Raw genomic sequence first — 15,291 nt, forward strand, 5'->3', positions numbered from 1 at the left:
CTAAGGACAACTGCGCACGCTCAATCGACAGGCTGTGAACGTTGCCTAGTCTCTGCTACCAAATGATTAATGATTCAATAAAAAAATCAACGTATGACACAAGATATACAAATATGAATTTTAAATTATTTTCAGCTGAAAATAATATTTTATATGGAAATATTGTGTATAAATATTTCTAATATAAGCTTTTTTTTCTTAAAAATGTGCAACATTTTATGCCTACAATTGCTATGATCGCATCGTGAGTGCACGTTTTACGCGTTGATTTCAATCATTCAGTGTGTGCAGTGTGAAATTCACAGCTAGTATTGTAGTAAGCTTGGCAGCAGCAGGTGCATATGAGGAACGTTGTGAAGCGCCAGGCGATCTGTTGCTTCTTCAATTCTTTGGAAACAAGAAACCTTCGCCCTAGAATTTGAGATCCTTCCGTCTTCCAGAGATAGTACCAAAGTAGCAATTATGAAAATCGAAGAAGTAAAAAGCACGACTAAAACCCAGCGAATTGCAAGCCACAGCCACGTCAAAGGCCTGGGGTTGGATGAATCTGGAAATGCTGCAGCAGCGACAACCGCTGGCCTGGTTGGGCAAGAAATGGCACGAGAGGTAGTAAATTTACTCTTAGATTTCTACTCTAGTTTCTACTATTACAGTACTAATCCAGCGAGTAGATTCCAGTAACATTATTACGAATGTACGATGAAGATCTATAAATTGTCACGTCACTAGACATCTATGATGATCTAGATTTCTGGTATGTGACTTGACCGAAAGACCGGTCGGTATGTGGTCGTCGGGGTTGAGGATATGTTCCGCGGAGACTGCGTCTGGCTTCACGGAATCCCCTCTGCTCTGGAGGAGAGCGATATAACGTCACAAAAATAAAAGATTCCTCTGGACAGACGGATCTTTTTGTCTAGTATGTGACGTACTTTGGTTGTCTTTTCTAAGAGTAAAGATGTAAAACTTTTTTAGAGTCAACTTCTTTGTCAAGACTAAAAGTAAAGTTCAGACATTTGTGAAATGAATGATACCGAGTAAAGGCAGATGATGGTTTTCGTGTCTGAATTGACTGGTGAGTTTTGATAGCATCATCATAACGTTAATTGTACTGGGCCAGTTTGCTCACAGTCACATAACTGGCTTCACACAGCAAACCCACCTTCATGAATCATCCTGAAGTTCCAATACAGTGTATTTGTAATATTAGGAGATCAAGCGAATGCCTGGACACAAATGCTTTTTACAAATTACAATCATGACAATGAACTCAATTTTGATTAATTTATTAATAATAGGGCCTAGGCCAAATGTTAGTTTCCCAACATTCCAAGAAATGTGATGTACAATTTGTAAGATCATCATCGCCATCATTGCTGACCATCAGAATATCAACATTTGCTTTAGGCCTATGTCAATGGTATGATTCTGAACGTTTGAAGATTTGCACTTCAGCCAAGTTAATCTTGACATTTACTCTTAATGATCGGAATACTAATATAACTATGTTGGAACTTGGAACTCTAACTTTGCAAATTGTTTTTATCTTCACACGTTGCATTTTCGCCGCAGGCTTCTGGAGTGGTGGTCGAACTGATCCGGTCAAAGAAGATGGCGGGGCGTGCTGTCCTTCTGGCAGGACCACCTGGCACGGGTAAGACTGCCCTCGCTCTTGCCATTGCCCAGGAGCTAGGGAGCAAGGTGCCCTTCTGCCCGATGGTGGGCAGCGAGGTGTTTTCCTCTGAAATCAAGAAGACTGAGGTGCTGATGGAGAACTTCAGAAGAGCAATTGGTGAGTCTTGTGTAGCCAGAAATTGTTGTTTTTTTCTTCAATCCAGTTTGCTGGAACCAAGAACCTCCAACATGACCGACATGTCAAAGTGGTAGTCGAAAATAGTTGACATAGAACACAAACATCTTGTGCAGCAGTACATGACACATGTATCTTCAGTTTGAAAGATGGTTGGCCCCTACAAAGGGATGTTGGACAGTATCAAAGAAGAAGAAGAAGAAGAAGAAATTAAACCCAGTTCTGTCTTCTTTTAGTGAGCCAAGCATTTACGGTGATGTGCAGTGGTTGTCTTGTTTTTGTTTCTAAATGTGTTTGATTTTGATATCATTAGAAAGGCCTTTAGCTTGCGTGTTGTACATTGAATGTCTTGAAACATATTTGTCGAAATGATTTAGTTAAATCATACATGTATACAATGTATTTCAGTTACACTGATTGCATGCAGTGGACACATCTTAAAATTGTCCTACTCTGATGTCAAAATTCAGGTCTTCGCATAAAGGAGGTGAAGGAAGTGTATGAAGGAGAGGTGACTGAACTGACACCTTGTGAAACAGAGAATCCTATGGGAGGTAAGATGTCACTTCATTACCATGGCATAGTATATGGTGTATGCTGTCAAGTGAAAGAGAAGGAGAGAAGTTTTCCATGACTTTCTAGATGCCTGATGTCAGGCCCATCAAAACTTAAAGGACAAGTTCACCTTCATAACATAAGGATTGAGAGAATGTAGCAATATTAGTAGAACACATCATAGAAAGTTGGAGGAAAATCGGACAATCCGTTCAAAAGTTATGAATTTTTGAAGTTTTTGTGCAGTCACCGCTGGATGAGAAGACTACTGCAGTGTAATACTTGCCAACTAGTAAGATTTTATCAGATTCAGTAAGATTTTTTACGTTTAAAATAGCAAAATCAGATTTTCTGTCAGAGAAATCAGATTTTAAAAAAATATTTAGATATACCTTTCATGTGTATTTTCTGAAGATTTGACCGAAAGTAAGATTTTTAACTTCAGTTTGCATATAAAATAAGATTTTTGCAATCCACGAGTAAGATATTTCATCTTGAAATGTTGGCAGGTATGCAGTGTACGATGTCACATGCGTACAACAATATAAGGAAAATATAAAGAGAATTTCAAAAAATTTCATCTTTTGAAAAAGGTACACATTTCCTTGACTCGTTACTGACATATGTTATGGGTAATATTATTCCCATTGCCTTAAGAAAGAGGCAAGTCAAGTGCTCTTTTATTATGCGAAAAAAGTGAAAATATGTTGAATTTTCTTTACATTTTCTTTATACTGTTGTACTCGTATGACATCACGAGCCTTAGAAGTCTCCTCATCCAGCGGTTCCAACACAAAAATGTTAAAAATTCATAACTTTTGAACGGATTGTCCGATTTTCCTCAAACTTTCAATGATGTGTTCTACTATTGCTGCATTCTCTCAATCCTTATGTTTATGAAGGTGAACTTGTCCTTTAACAATTGTTGTCTGCTTTGATTAGATGTCAGTAAGTATTCAAGTACAATGTTTCTAATTAAGTACACCTTTCACAGTTGCTCATGAACAGTGTTTGCGATCCATGGGTGAAGTTTTGTTTCCTCAAAGCATATGAGCTTCCTTCAAAGCTGGTAGCATAGAATGTGTACAGTTATGTAAGTTGTACGATGGCTTTAAAATCAAGATTCGGGTATATATCATTGCATCTGTTTTTGTCTAGATATCTCATTGTTGCACATAAGTTACGTTTACTCCACCTCACTCAATGTTTCAGGATATGGCAAGACAGTAAGTCATGTGATCATTGGTCTGAAGACCGCCAAGGGAACGAAGCAGCTCAAACTCGACCCCTCCATTTATGAGAGTCTGCAGAAGGAGAAGGTAGAAGTGGGTGATGTCATCTACATCGAGGCAAATAGCGGTGCTGTCAAGGTGGGTCTGTCGTTGGTTGAATCAGTGGAAGCTGTGTTCACTCTTTCAGGATTTATGTGTTCATGTTTGCAATTATTAATAGGGAGATTGTTGTATTGTAATGATGGAGGGCAAATGCTAAGGAAGTTTTAAAGAATTATTGTTATGATAAATATCTGAAGATGATGCGTATGAATCAGTTTGTTCCTTATACTGTCAGCTGCCAGGAATAACAGCTTGGAAACTACTTTTGTTTGAATTGTTCATGTGACTTGTTAAGTGCCTGTTAAATTGGTTAGAATGTAATGATGAGGGATATTATTGGCTGCAATTAAATGATAACTTCAAACACTGGTAAGGGCATTACTGCTCTAGAGAGTCCTCTAGCACAGTGCATTTGTTAGATTGTGATTCATGAATTTAATTTATGAGAACAAGAAATCTGTAGTTTTTGTGAAAATAGTGAATGTACAGGATAGTCAATTCTCACAACCTTATACTAGCTGCATGCATATTCAAGATTTTAAGTGCTTGGAAGATAACAGATTTCAGTCTTTCGTCGAGTGGAAGTAAGACAAAGTGATCGTAATGCATAATATCTTATTATATAAGGTTGTTTATATAAGGTTGTTTAAATGTTGATTGATTTCAATTTTCCGTACAGAGGCAAGGCAGATCAGACACCTATGCAACTGAATTTGATTTGGAGGCGGAAGAGTATGTCCCACTACCCAAGGGAGATGTCCACAAAAAGAAGGAAGTCATCCAGGATGTGACTTTACATGACCTCGATGTTGCCAATGCCAGACCCCAGGTTTGTAACCTCCTATTCTCATGTTCTCCTTTTTAAATAGATAACTTGCCTTATGTTCCTTCAACGTATGTTCCTTCCACTGATGATTGTTTTCTGTCTTGCACTGAAAATTTTAGATGTTGACACTGTTGGAGAATGTCACTATTTCAGATGATTGCGTAACCTAGCAACTACTGATGTTATGCGTGAGGCGAATATCACTCACAGAAGTTGAAATAGAGAAAGCAGCTAAAATGAAAAGCTTATTACAAGGCCTTGCTTACATTGCTGAAGAAGAACAACAACAAAATATGTACTGTGTGTACAATAGCTCTATCTTTCAAATTCATTTCACATTTCATTACCACATAGTGTGTATAATGACAACCTAGAGACTGGTTGAATGGTAAAACTTGATATTGATTTGACCAGGAAGGAAATTTCAGTTGATCTTAAAAGTTAAGATCAGCTTGAAATTATGGTATGCCACTGGTTTTTATTTCCATTTTTATTTGATTTTTTTTTCTTAGAATCCTATTCAAATTGTTATCAGAAATTACAATTCCTTTGTCACTAATTTTATTTTGTGTATTAATGGCTCCATGAAAAAGTGTGCAAAATTTAAATTTTCATTATTGAAAAGACACTCACAGCATACTATGATAGTAAGTTGATCTTAACTTTTAAGATAGACATAGATTCTTTGTGAAACAACCCCCAGGTGAAGTGTCTTTCATATTATCAAAGCTGTTTTAAACTTCAAGTAATATGTAAATCCAGGATATGCTTTGTGAGCATCACAGAACTTGTCATCTGTCTCACTCAGGGTGGTCAAGACATCCTGTCCATGATGGGTCAGCTGATGAAGCCCAAGAAGACCGAGATCACGGACAAGCTGCGCAAGGAGATCAACAAGGTTGTCAACAAGTACATCGACCAGGGCGTGGCCGAACTGGTACCGGGCGTCCTCTTCATCGACGAGGTTCACATGCTGGACATTGAGTGCTTCACCTATCTCCACAGGGCTCTGGAGTCCACACTGGCCCCCATTGTTATTTTTGCTACAAATCGTGGCAAGTGCACAATCAGGTAACCTTTATCTGAACATCCCATATGATCTATTTCTTAAACACTCTTTGTTGCATTTTTGAACATATCTGAAATCTTATAATTGCAATGGGTGTATTTCCTCATAAGAAGTGCATCATATGTTGATGTGATTTTGATATATTACTAAAAATAGGATATCTTTATATACAAATTTTGTAACAGGGATTGAAAGATAAAGAAATATTTCAAAATCAATGGAGAGAAAAAACAACTATTTATTCTATATCTTGAATTGACTTATTTTGTTCGTAACTTCTTCAAAATGTCACTAGATGTCCTATGGACAACAAAATATGTGTGTTTTATAGGGCCAGATTTGACTGAGAATTGATTAGACAGCCAGATGCTTCATACAGGTGTTGTCATTTATACAGTGCACTGTACAATGTGACTTTACTGTAATTATGGTAAGTTTTATGATTTGAACTGTAATAGATTTGTTCCTTCTATGCTATTGCTTTTTCTTTTGAGTACGTTGTATAATTTCATCTTTCTGAAGGTACGCATACTGGGTTATTCAGTACCTAGTGAAAAATATTTTGGGATGAAACTTTTGAGCAGAAAGCAGATCATCAAAACGTTTCATGAATAATGCTTAGCCTTGTGATATAAATTGCTTTCCTTCCATTTTGTTGCCATGGTGACAGGGGTACAGAAGATGTTGCCTCCCCCCATGGCATTCCACTTGACCTTCTGGACAGAGTGATGATCATCAGGACATTGCCATACTCACAGGAGGAGATGATGCAGGTAAAGATGAGAATAATTTTTTAATAATGGTGTTGATACGGATGGTGTAATCGTGATGCAAGATGACTTGGCCTGATACAGAGCAATGTCAACATTTTATCAATAATGACTCAGGTTTGTTTTCTTGTGTTTTTTTTTTTGGGGGGGGGGGGGGGGGGCAGGGAAGAGACATACTGAATTTCCATCGGAAGGGTTTGAAATGATTTTTAGGCACTCATATCTTCTTTAGCATAGCATTTCAGACCCTAAGGTTTAAACCTATGGTGAGTTTCCGACAAGAAAGGTCATTATCTGTTCTAGCATATGGGTTGGTCAAAGTACTTTGAGAGTAGTGCGTACCTTCAGCCTTGATTTTGTGTGGCAGCCAATATGAAGAGGAAAACTTCCTCTGTTGTAGAGCATGAAGCCGGAAAGTTTTAACTTGATGCTTTGTTTTGTTTTCATTCCTCTCTTGGATCATGTAGTCTGTGAAATTCTTGAGAGTTGTGTAAATGACTGTTTATGCCATATGTTAAGCGAGCCTTATTTTTATCTATTTTTTTTTTTTGCAAATCAGGACTTCGTGGCAATTTCGCAAGGTTAAATTTGCGACCATGGAGTACAGCAAGAGATGGAGAAATGTACACATGCACATACATTAAAATTGTGAACAGCACACGACTTGTGAAACTCCCAAAAATAATGAACTGTAATCTGTAGGTCACATCCTGTGGTTAAATTTTGCAAGATGATACATATATGAGACAGTGTTGATTTTGTTTTCCACTGCTGCCAGATTCTTCGCATCAGAGCTCAAACGGAAGGCATTCAAATTGAGGATGACTCCCTGAACATGCTGGCTGAAATTGGCACCAAGACAACACTGAGGTATATACTTGTGAACTTTGTGAGCTCCCTCAATCACACCCTTCATGTCACGTGCACACCAATGTGACTAGACATTGCTGCAAGTGTATCAATGTCGTTTAGTGTGCTGGAGTGCGGACAAGATCTGCACTGTAATTTGATGCTGTAAGGAACCATATCATTGACAAAGTACAGAGCAGCTCTTGAAGAGGGTTCATCTCATCTTTTGTGATTCAGTACTACACAAACAACTAATCATTAATAGAAATGGTCACTAATAAGATAATTCTTATCACTCCATCATTCCACCCACTGATTAAAAGCTTGCACTCATTGTATGTAAAAGCTTACTCTTTGGAGACAAAGCTGAGCAGTCCAGAATGTACAATCGTAATTTTTGGTGCAAGGTGGGATTAAGATGCATCAGCCGTAGGACACTACAGACAGTATTCGTGAACTACTGTACTGGCTTTTATATCATGGAACACAAATGACTGACAGTACATGTCCTTTGCTTCCACTGTCTGACTGTAATAAGAGTTGCATTTTTTATAATGAAATCTATACCTAGCTGCTGTAGAATGCTACTGCCTTCAAAACAAGCATACACACGCAGACAAAAAGAAAAAAAAAAGCCTTATTTATTGAGTAGTGATATTGGCTCTTTCCTACTTGCATCGACTCCAGGTACGCTGTACAACTTCTGACACCATCAAGTCTTCTAGCCCGCATCAATGGAAAGGACAGCATTGGAGAGGATGAAATTAACGAGATCAACGAACTCTTCTACGATGCCAAGTCGTCTGCTAAGATACTAGCAGAGGCCGGAGACAAGTACATGAAGTAAAGCTGTGATGCAATCTCCTGATGCTTGACATCAGCGGTAATTGATGCTTGAAACAGTACTGGACAGGTGTTATTTTGTATGGACCAAGGCGCCACAGGATATGGAAGATGCGATATTGTTCCTGTAATTTTACTGCATGCGCAACTTCACCAATATTGGACGGGTTTTCTCCAAAGCACAGCATGTCTTCAGCTGAACTTTTTTTAATATTATGATACATACAGTGAATATTCATATGTACAGTCAACCTTGCCTAAGTCAGATCTATTTGGACTGAAGAAATAGCTTCTACTAAGAGAAAATTCAACTTATGAATCAGTAGCATATAAAGAGAAGAGGACTTGAAAAGACCTTCATCTTAGATGATTGCTTGACTTAGGCGAGGTCCACTTAAGCTAATGGAAGATATGCCTTCCCTTCAACAGCTATGGAGTGAGGTCTTTGGCCTTGGTAGTCGTATTTGCAAGTTCAGAATCTTTATGCACAACCATTATGATATGACCTGCTGTTATAAAACCTGACTCAATCATGCAATGCTTTTCAGGTTTTTGATTCCTTAGTCATAAGACCCATGCTATGTACACGTAAATGTTAAAACTCATCATGCATGCTGCTTTTGCATTTGCATCTTGACAAGGTATTTACACTGTGTAACAAAAAATACAGTACGTCAGTGGAGGAAAGTAAGCCTGTGTTCTAGCAATAAGCCCTGAACATGTGGAATTTGGAACGAATGTTTTCATGGAATAGGTCACTAAGGAAGCCTGCTTCTGATGATGATGGTGATCAGGAGTTTGATGTCCCACTAACCTTTGGCAATTCAGATTTTCTTAACTACAGTGTGTACCAGCTTACACAGACCCAATCAACAAACACAGCGTTGCGATTTCTCCACCATTCAGATTATTATGTGCGGAGAGCAGTCAGATGTTTCAACCAGTGTCTGTCTGATACGCAGACATATGTGCATCTCTACTGAGGTCATTCTTGTGGTTGGTTATTGCAGCAGGATACTGTCTTATATCCAGGTGCTGAATGCTGCTCATAGTATTGCATACAGATTTATTTATTTACAGGGGAATCCTTGTTACCAGGAGTACATACAAAAACAAAGAAATGTAAAGGGTTGTGACCTGCAAAATCATCTTGTTGTAAGAGGGTTTTGTTACAGTATATCGGACCTCTTTGTATCAAGGTTCCACTGCATTGATACAATGCTTTGGTAACCACTGAACTTCCCACTCTTTGAAGGCATTTCCAAGTACATGTAAACCATTCCCCAACCAACCCCAGCAAAACTAGTCTAAAAGTTCTACCAGTGTTGAGGCAAAATTTTGATCCCTCAAGTCATTTCTTTCTCAATCAAGCTGAATCAAAATTCCTTTTCTAAATTTCTTTTTGAATATTTGGAAACTAGACAATGACTTCTAGTTCTCATCAGAGTGAAGCGAGTGGCAGTTGACATTTCATTTGTACAAAGTAGATGTGCTCTGTAAATGGTTGATGTGCATTTCCTTGTAAAATCATCATGTAGATTGTGTACAGATTTTGTCACTCTTTTCCCCAATAAATTCCATATTCATACTGCGGTTCTTTATGACTTTAACTTCTGTGGTGTCAATTCATTCTGTAAAGCAATCTCACTTTCTCAGCGATGGAAGTTTGAGTAAAGCAAAACTTGGTAACGAGCCGAGAGTACATTGTAGTTACTGTAAGAAGTATATTAGGTGTTGTTGCGTGTGAATGCTACAGATGGTACAATGTATACTACATGCGATACAATATACGTAGTGTACAATTAAATTCTTCCAGTACATGTACAAGGGAGGGGTAATAGCTTATTTACAGATTTAAATGTATTTTCTTAAAGAAACTTTATATACATGTACATATACGTATATACATATACAAAAAGATGAAATGGAATGAGCTTCCAAGAACTGGGTACATTGTATAAGCATGAGCCATTCAAACGTACACACAAATGGTTTTTACAACTAGAACATGTTGCATAACGCAAACTGTTCCAGCTTTCCACGTCTTGAATTCGTAAGAGAGCTATGGCAGGACCAGGTGCATTTTGCAGCAGTTTAACTGATTCCGATTTTCACCGGTGGTTGGTAACAGATTCACATTCGTAATGTTGTTGCTGTAACGTGTGTTGGGTTAAGAACGACCGCTGAAAGGATTTATTCTCCGTATCGCTGCTCGGGTCCACGCACTCAAGACCGCCCCTGCCACCGCCCTGAGCGTGGTATCCTCTGGAGGAGGGAGCTGGACGGGCACGCATGTGAGGTTGCCGACCTCCACCCGAAAGCCCCGCCTCCCCCACCTGATCTCGATCTCGACCTTGTCCAGATACTCGGGTGATTCCTGCTCACCGACGTCGATGTCGTCCTCGATGTCGTCTACCACAGGAACGTCTTCATCTTCAGAGGAGAATGCACTACTACTACTGGTTGTTAACAACGGGCGTCCAGTGTCGAATTCTTCATTGCGCTACAAATTAAAGCAAATTCAGTGTCAATCATGACAACACAGCCAACACAAAAGATGTCATTTCATAAAATCAAAAAAGAAAGAAAGAAAGAAAGAAAGAAAGAAAGAAAGAAAGAAAGATAGAAAGAATGAAAAAACAAATAAACATGGTGTGGGATGTCACTCGCTTTAGACAGATAAGTACATAGGTGAACCCGAAACGAAAAGGTCGGTACCGCGAGAATTTTCTCGTTAGAATGGACAAAGTACACTCGGCAAAAAAAGAAAGTAAACAATTTTTCGAGGTCATATTTTTCATAAAAGATTTTTTTTTTTTTAATGAAAATCAATGTATTATATACCATATTAAAGGTAATTTAATTGGCTTTTAAGCTAATAGGTTAATTGAAATGAAAACTTTACGCATGAGTGAGCACATTCGTTTTTGTTCTCCAAGGCACAAAATTAAAAATTTGACATATTCTCTTTCATTTGCAAATGCCCTTCACGATAACATTGACAACAAAAGACCAGTTTAACACAATGAGAGACATGAATGAAATAGGAAAAATAAGTTTTTGTTCTCTTTATCTGTTATAACCTCTAAGAAAAACAAAATGGGAAACCAAACGGGAAAAATAATTTTCTGTCAAGTCAAACTTCAATAGCGAATAATAAGCATAAAGATGATTAAATGAGCAGAATTTCTTTATTTCTTTTAATCTAGTGATTTAAAACCCATGTGACAATTTCAAGAACCAAACATTATTTACAATTTCCTAATACAGAAAAACAGCTCAAATTTCTACGATTTGGTTGATTATTACTTCTTCCCTTATTTCATTTGAATTTAGATTTGACACATGATGCTTTATTTTCCTCCATTATTTTTAGCCTCCATTGATCTTTTGGGCTTTAAAGATATAGAGATCAGAGGTTTATTTTTGCTACTTATTTCATGTTTCTTCTTGTGTGAAATTTGTTGTTTGTTCTTATTGTTCTATAGAAGAGCACATGCGCATGAATGACAACTTGTTCAGTTTTGCAATTTTTTCTTTTGTGACCTGGAAGAGAAAAACAATGGTGTTCACTCATGCGTAAAGTTTCTTTTGTTGACCTACCAGGTTGATAGCCATTAAATTACCTTCAATATGGTATAATAATACATTAGCTTTCAGCCAAAGATTCTATGAGAAATCTAATCTTCTATGAGAAATCTAAGCGTTTACTTTCTTTTTTTTTTAAATGCTGAGTGCAGATAGGTACTAGTAGATCAGGGAGGTCGAGTTTTGCCGGTAAAACCCTGTCGCACTAACGAAATGTCGCATCCAGGTTCGTTACAACAGAAATCGTCGGAAGAAGAATTGAGAAGGAGATGCTACTGATGATAATTTTAGATTGGACAGGAGGAAAGGGAAAGAGGAGAGAAGAGAGAGAGAGAGAGAGAGAGAGAGAGAGAGAGGATACTGAGAAAAGCAATGCTTAGTGCCAGTTTTAATGACAAGGATCTTTTTTTTTTTAACTTCCACCTTTTTTTAGCAGTAGGCCCCACATCGGATAAGTACTTGCATTTGATTTATTAATTTGCAATTGGTAAATTATGTGTATATACTGTACGTGTAATACCTTTCCGTCTGCCAAAGAAATGTTTTCATCGCTTTCATCTGTGACACATTCTGGTGATGAGAGTTCCTCAGAACTCACGGGACTATGAAATGCTGGCTTCGGCGACATTTCGATCTCGGCCTCCTTCCCTGGTGTGATGTCATCAGTGGTTAGGTCGTTAGGCGTGCTAGTACAGTGTAACCCCGTGGTCTTCGGTCCTCTTCGCGTTTTGCGCATGGGTTTCCCGTCAAACACAACTCTTCTTTCGTCGGATACCGGTATGTGCCCAGTGTGTAGATGGACGTCATCGTTGTCTTCAATGCCCATATCATCGTCGTAATCGCCGTCGTCCTCCTCCTCCCGATCGAGGCACTCTTCGGTCTCCCATGGCGGCTTTTTGACTCGCTGCCCTTCGATACCGTTATATTGAGGGCTGGTCCGCTGTTGCCAGTGACTTTGCCAACGAGGTTGCTGGTATTGCTGCTTTTGAAGAAACTGTTGCGGGTGTTGCGCCGATTCCTGCGAGTCTGCGACAACAGAGATGTCCGCAGTGGCACCTTCTTCTACGCATTCAAAATTGTTCAACGGGCGATCTTCACACCCTTGCGCGAGAATATCGACCGGCTTTTCCTGCTCATTATCTACACTCGGTGATAAAAGAGGAGTTTGGAAGTCTTTCAGGTCGGAAGATGGGTCGGCATCTTCGTCGCCACTCTCCCGTGTGCTGGTTGAAGTCGACGTGGTGCTGTCGAACTCCAGGTACTCTTCCGAACTATGTTCCAGGGATCTTTTGGCAGCTTTTGGCGACATTTTCTGGAGGACATATTACGGCATCACATTTTATGCGTGTGTGTTTTGATTACGCTCCGTCAGAGCATTGATTATCACAATGTGTAAAGGCTTTGTGTTCACATATTTCTGTACAGAAACAGGTCTAACGTTACAGATCTCTACGGTTCTTCCGTTGCAGATTTTAAACACATAACAGATTGTATCCTTTTTGTATGTAATCTCCTACGAGCCCCAGGTATTGGTTCACAAAATTCAATACTTCCTATGTAGACATTGATATTAATACAGCAGCATATCACAGACAAAACGGAAGAAAAATCACTAAATGGGAGCTTTTCACATGTTGCCACTGGTCACAGTCGCCTGCCAAGTCAGGTCTAGATGAGGTTGTGATATCATCACCGTTATTATTTCATTGACCATTGACCGTAATCGGGTAAATTACAGAATACCGGCAACCAATCGCGGAGAGCGCAAGCTCTTCGGGCCGAAAGAGAGTCGCAGGAGGGCCCGCCTTAGGCGACTCTTCTACGCCTAAATATGCTAATTAAACCGTTTTTCTGTAATTTCCCCCCGTAATCCCCTTACCGACCCCGATTCGCAGCTCCCTCACAACCCAGAAAAACGTTCGGTGGCCCTCGATGAGGAGCGGAGCTGAAATGGCTGATGAATGACGAAGTATAAACCTACCTGGAGAAAGCGGTGGATGTTCTTCAGCGCGCTTTTTCGCCGGGAAGACTTCAAGGGACTTACGTTAGTGTCATCACTCGAATGAAATGAGGCAGCAGCCATGCCGCGAAGCAGCTCCGGGGGACTGTTTATCCAAAATAAGCCGAGAAATTGCAGCCTAACCCGGTATCGTATAAATAGCAAGCACTTCGATATCATCCCCGGGATACAATACATATTTCATAATAGAGCGCTTTTGGAAAGACACATACGCGCGCGCTTAAGCAGCGCGCTCTTGTCTAAGTGCCTTTCACAGCGATTATGCTTTGGAAAGTATACTGCCCTACTTTGGCAAAAGGAAGCAAGTGACAAAAGTGACATTTCTTGTAAAAGAGCAAAATGTGTCTGTCATTTACACTGACGTCAATGGACTATCATAATAATAATAATAATAATAATAATAATAATAATAATAATAATAATAATAATAATAATAATAATAGTGAGACTCTTATAAAGCGCACATTTCTACCTAAAAAAAATACTCATGGCGCTATATTGTGTCAAGTTACAACAGTATCACAGAACTAAGACAATAAACCAACAAACAATAGGCCTATATACGTACACATATTATACATACAGGTATACAATATTGTTAATTTAAATTGAAAATATATGTCTTGAGATTCTTTTTGAAACCATCAATGGAAGATGCTTCTCTAAGAGATTTTGGTAGGCCATTCCATAGTTTTGGGCCCATATGAAAAAAACCCGATCCCCCCAATTATGCTTGATTCGAGGTACCTGTAATTTTAGCGAGTTTGATGAACGGAGATTACGTGGTGGTTGGTGAAGATGAAGAGTATTTTGAAAGTAGACAGGGGCAAATTTGTGCAATGTACGATAAACAAGAAGAAGAATCTTAAAGTTAATACGTTGACATCAGGATGTCTTATCTAACATATCTCTTAGTAGGATGAGTGTTTCTGCATGAAATTTGGCCTAGAAGAAGAGCTCATTATGTGAATTATAAAAATATCAATAACTCAAATTCGGATGGTATGTCACTTGCTTCCTTTTGCCAAAGTAGGGTAGTATAATTCCTGATTCGTCTTCGTAATGAAAATAATAGGAAATCTCTAACACGTTTTCGTTGCCTCAATCATAAGCTTCCAATAGTGTCTGGGCGTTACAAAGACATTCCAAGAATTGGACGTCTGTGCACTCATTGTTCTAAAAACGATATTGGTAATGCAATTCCATTATTTGTTTGTATGTCCCTTCTTTAAGACGGAACGTAAAACATTTCTCGAGAAGTATTATAGAAAGGAAATATCCTAACACATTTAAATATGTGGATCAATTGTTCAATTCCACTAAGAAAAAGACTTTGTCAAATATCTCTCGGTTTTGTAAAGTAATAATGTCTTTTTTTTCGTTAGTTACTGTACTTTATTATTTTGTTTGGTTTAGTATATTCTATGTATCCTCTGTGTGATTATTTGTATCAGGCAGTGCCTGCATTGTTCGTAATTTATGTGATAGATTTACATTTATATAATTATCTATAACATACTTTTATGTAAATTGTGTTTGATAATTATGTTGATATATTTGTATCATACATGTATATATGTTAAATCTTATTTGAAATTTTTCTATTTTGTATATTTCCAATTGACAT

The 15,291-nt window shown here is 38.4% G+C and overlaps 2 protein-coding genes across 2 annotated transcripts; one reads left to right on the forward strand and one right to left on the reverse strand.

Moving 5' to 3' along the window:
* Window positions 1-327: 327 nt before the first annotated feature.
* On the forward strand, window positions 328-9,644 carry LOC140246291 (ruvB-like 1). Its single transcript, XM_072325757.1, has 9 exons — window positions 328-606; window positions 1,573-1,792; window positions 2,281-2,364; window positions 3,578-3,735; window positions 4,379-4,528; window positions 5,334-5,596; window positions 6,265-6,367; window positions 7,143-7,234; window positions 7,901-9,644. The coding sequence occupies exons 1-9, from the start codon at window positions 463-465 to the stop codon at window positions 8,058-8,060; spliced, it is 1,374 nt and encodes a 457-aa protein (XP_072181858.1). The 5' UTR covers window positions 328-462; the 3' UTR covers window positions 8,061-9,644.
* Window positions 9,645-9,646: 2 nt separating this feature from the next.
* Window positions 9,647-13,811, reverse strand: LOC140246292 (uncharacterized). Its single transcript, XM_072325758.1, has 3 exons — window positions 13,626-13,811; window positions 12,165-12,956; window positions 9,647-10,559 (listed from the first exon to the last, which is right to left on the reverse strand). The coding sequence occupies exons 1-3, from the start codon at window positions 13,725-13,727 to the stop codon at window positions 10,227-10,229; spliced, it is 1,227 nt and encodes a 408-aa protein (XP_072181859.1). The 5' UTR covers window positions 13,728-13,811; the 3' UTR covers window positions 9,647-10,226.
* Window positions 13,812-15,291: the final 1,480 nt, after the last annotated feature.

The sequence above is a fragment of the Diadema setosum genome, chromosome 2 (assembly GCF_964275005.1).
Source record: "Diadema setosum chromosome 2, eeDiaSeto1, whole genome shotgun sequence".
NCBI classification, from domain to species: Eukaryota; Metazoa; Echinodermata; class Echinoidea; order Diadematoida; family Diadematidae; genus Diadema; species Diadema setosum.